This window comes from Pyrus communis, chromosome 7 (assembly GCF_041283825.1).
Source record: "Pyrus communis isolate YQ-2024b chromosome 7, ASM4128382v1, whole genome shotgun sequence".
NCBI classification, from domain to species: domain Eukaryota; kingdom Viridiplantae; phylum Streptophyta; class Magnoliopsida; order Rosales; family Rosaceae; genus Pyrus; species Pyrus communis.
The window spans coordinates 25245346-25249363 of NC_142571.1; the positions used below are offsets into that span (position 1 = coordinate 25245346).

Here is a 4018-nt window from a genome sequence, read left to right on the forward strand (position 1 = left end):
ACCAAAATTTTAGGCCCACAACTTTAGTTTCATGGGTTAAGGCTATGAGAGATAATTCCCTATCGATTTCTTTACAAACCAACTAAAATACTTCAAACCTAACCGAATTCAGAAACTTAATTCGCCTAGATTTATGCGTTGACAGAGTATGATCTTCGGATGTGCACCTCGTTGTAACGTGCTAGATGAACCTTACCATTTTAAGACAGAAATGAAATCAAAGAAGAAAATAGAGGAGGATAGCCAAAAATGAAACTTTGTTGTGGGACTTGGTGTAAGAAAGAAGGAATTCTGGGCAAAATGGTTAACCTAGCCTTCACGAGGCTACTAACTCTCTACAATACTACCTCAAAGAGGCATGATGTACCTACAACAATGGAAAAGAGAAAGGAAGACTTAACAAAACAAGAAGAAGTGAGAAACCTAAGGGATTCTCCGGTTAGGATTTTGAGGAATTCCCCCGTTGATCAATTGAAGCCTTCAGCACGCTTGAATGGGGGGATGGACCAAGCAGGCCAAACAATCTCTAAGTGCTGGAAAACCCTAATTCATGAGCTTTAGCCTTTCCTTCATTATGACCTTTGCCATCAGCCTCCTTTACCCTTCAAAATTACCCATATTAGAAACCCTAATTAGGCACTTCAAAACCAACAACCAAGGATATCTCCCTCACGCTAAACTAGGGGCCTTTTAGCTCCCACATCACACATTACTTATGCAAGTTATAATTTGTTGTTATAGTTATTCAGTCATTGCTAATAGGGGTTGTTGGTTTATCTGGAATATCTCCTAAGACATGATTTTCTTTTGAGGTATCTCAAGGCCTGGAGTCCGAAACAAACCAAGGGAGTTAAGCATCCCAAAGCCCAAGTTCTGCTTGATCAAAAAAATCCCTAACAACAGAATGTTTGAAGAGTTGGATAAAGAGTCACTAAATCTAGAGTCTCTAGCACATTTTCTAAATTTGAAGAATCATTCGACAATTTTGTAGGAGCAGAAAAAATCAAATGTAGGTACTTCAAATTTAGTTTTGTGAGTTCTCTTGGAGATGCTCTTATCTAACTACCAAACATCAAAACTACATAACAAACAATAATTGTAAGATTCGCTCAGTTTTTTATTTAGTGATACTCTTCGTAAAACTATGTACAAAACCAAAAAAATCATGAATTTGCAATTCTTAATCGCTGTTATCGTTGTCTTCTGAATCATATTCAACGTTGAGTGCGGCGACTTTTGAAGCACTAATTCTCCATGAAGCGGATCGAATTTTGTAGGGCAATTTGGAATGTGCACTAGTGACCATGGCACCACATTTGCCTTCCTTTTCTTCTTTCTTTAAGTCACCGGGAGGCAAGAAGCAGTCCATGGACAAACCCTTTATGTTAAAATCGACTTCCTCGATTTCCCAAGCCTCCTCCATTCGTGTCCTTGAATGGCCTTCCGTGCTGTCACCAAACCTAAACAACGATACACATGTCTTGCCCCCATGCGCAATGCTGATGCCTTCGACATTCCGGTAGTCTTGGATGTAGGACTCCATTGTGGTCTCCCAAAAGATGCTGTGGTCGCTGCCGGCGGATTTGATTTGGAGGAGGTGGGAGTCCTCTAGTTGGACAAGGAGGCCAGTTTTTTGGCTGAAGTAACCCCAAACTGTGTGCCTTATTATCTCAACGTTGGAGCTGCTTCTTGCTTTTAGGGTTGAGGGTTCGGCTTCTAGTTTTAGTATGAAGCAGTCTTCGTCCTTGATTGCTTTCTCTCCAATGCAAACTGAGTTGCTGAATAAGTTAGCTGTTGACCTTGGATCAAGACCCTGTTTAGTACAAAAAATAGTATGCTTATTTTGTGTATTAAGGTATTTAGTTGTCCCCTTCTTTTTTTTTTTTTTATAAAGAAAATGACTTTTGAAAACAAGAAAAGATAAAAAAAGGGCTATGTAGTTAGGTAAAGAGTGGTAAGAGACGTGCAGTTTTGGCCCACATGTGGGCCATAGAATTATGCTATGGGCTAATTGGATGGGGACAGACCGACTTAGAAGTCGGTCTTCTCAAACGCAAAGTCAAAAAAAACCAAACTAGAGTGTGGAATCCATAAAGCACACAAATCACCATTAAAATTAGTGAAAAAAGTCCCCAAACACGCGCTTTTGCTAGAACTAATGAATTACCTAAAGAATCAAATGTTATAGATCGTAAGACTCACATGCATTAACAATAGATAATAATTTAATTATGTCTGGTAAAAATACTTATTTGTAATTCATAATCGTTAATCGATATCAGACTTAAATGTATCAATGATCTACAATTAAGTTATGGAAGCCTGAGTGGTAATTAATTTTGTTCAAATGGTGAAAATAAAAGAACAACCAATTTTATTTTAAAAGAAAAAAACTACCCGGAAAGGGAGAGGTGGGAGGGGTTAGTACCTGAAGGAGACGCCGGAGAGGACGAGGCGGGCCTCGAGAGGCATGAGAGTGGTGCCATGGCGTTTGGCGCCAAGCCACCTTTCCATCACTCCCTGCACTGATCTTGCAACCAGACACCACCAATTCCAAGCACCAAAGCTCTGGTCTTTTCTGCCACAGCACAAACCCACCCATCTCGCCGCCGCCGCCAACTGATCTCAACAAGCTCTTAACCTTCAACTTGTTCTTACCACCATTCAGGCTCCTCTCTCCAGTACAAAACTCTGACGCCGCCATCTTCACCTTCCCCATTGCATACATGCTGTCTACTGAATTCAAAGCGTTCTCTCCTCCCACTGCAGCTATGTATTGCTTCATTATGTACTTAGCCATCGAAGATTCCTACAAATCATAAAACACAAAAATAATTAAGGAACTTCATATGTGACCAAAATTATTTATATGCAACAAAACTTCATGTGACTTGTCATCATACTGTCTTACAAGTTATAACATAAGGTGTTTATGTCGTCAGACTGAGAATCTGAATCATTAATAGTATTCGTTATTTTCTGAAAGTGCGATCCAATTTCGGTCTAGCAACATAAGCATTAATAATTAGGTATAAGTGACTTACAATGGGTTGATCTTTCATGGCGTGGCTAATGGGTTGCTGATCGTTGGGAATTGGTAATGGAATCAGAGGGGCTCCAATGACTCCAAGCAAGAGCTGGACTTCGGCCTTTTTGCTTCCAAAAACGGCGTTGACTGATTGTGATCGGTCGTTGTTTGAGGGTTTCACCCACGACTTCATGTTGTACCATGAAATGGTGGCGTTCTTGTGATTGCCTGAAACATACATCTCTTCGGGGATTGGGACCTCGAGGACGGTTTCAAGGCCGTCTTCACGGTCCAGATTGGGACAAAGCTTCCTCATGACGATGACAAGAAAGAGCAGAGCAGATTAAGTGGCGAAAGAGAGTTTAGGAGGAGGGAGGAGGGTGCGGGATTGGATAATATTATATGGGATGGGAGTATTGGGTTATTGGTGGAGAGAGCTATTCCATGTAGGACAAGGAATACTAAGAGGAATTAAGGTGGCTGTGAGTTGAGTCTTGGATTCAAAGGGTCCTGTAGGGAGGGGTCTTTGCAGTCTGCAGCTGTTAAACATTACCAACCGACCAATGGCTCTCACTCTAACGTGGTTTGCTTTGTCCATATCGTGTTTGCACGCTCACTCTCTCTCTCTCTCTCTCTCTCTCTCTCTCTCTCTGAAACTTGGTTTGTTCTGATTTTATAATTGATATAGATGGGCATCCAATGGAGTAAAACTTCTCATCTAAACTCAAAGAGTGTTGAATTAAAAATGGGTTAAAAGGAAAGTAGTGTTAAAGCCATTAAAGGTAGAGTTATTCATGTGTGTGACCTTAATTTCAACTACCAACCAGGTTTAATTTTTTTGGAGTTGGATTAAGACGACTTTTCGACGGTTAAAGTCAGTGAATTTATAAAATTTTTATTAAAGCAATAAGTGTTTTTTCGTCAAGGATTTTAGGAATGGAGAAAAGGAAACAAAGAAATCATGGAACTTAGGAATGGAATGAGAACCTA

The 4018-nt window shown here is 40.3% G+C and overlaps 1 protein-coding gene across 1 annotated transcript; it reads right to left on the reverse strand.

Annotated features, from left to right (window-relative positions):
• Positions 1-983: 983 nt before the first annotated feature.
• On the reverse strand, positions 984-3769 carry LOC137734153 (uncharacterized). Its single transcript, XM_068473450.2, has 3 exons — positions 3045-3769; positions 2429-2809; positions 984-1813 (listed from the first exon to the last, which is right to left on the reverse strand). The coding sequence occupies exons 1-3, from the start codon at positions 3342-3344 to the stop codon at positions 1181-1183; spliced, it is 1314 nt and encodes a 437-aa protein (XP_068329551.2). The 5' UTR covers positions 3345-3769; the 3' UTR covers positions 984-1180.
• Positions 3770-4018: the final 249 nt, after the last annotated feature.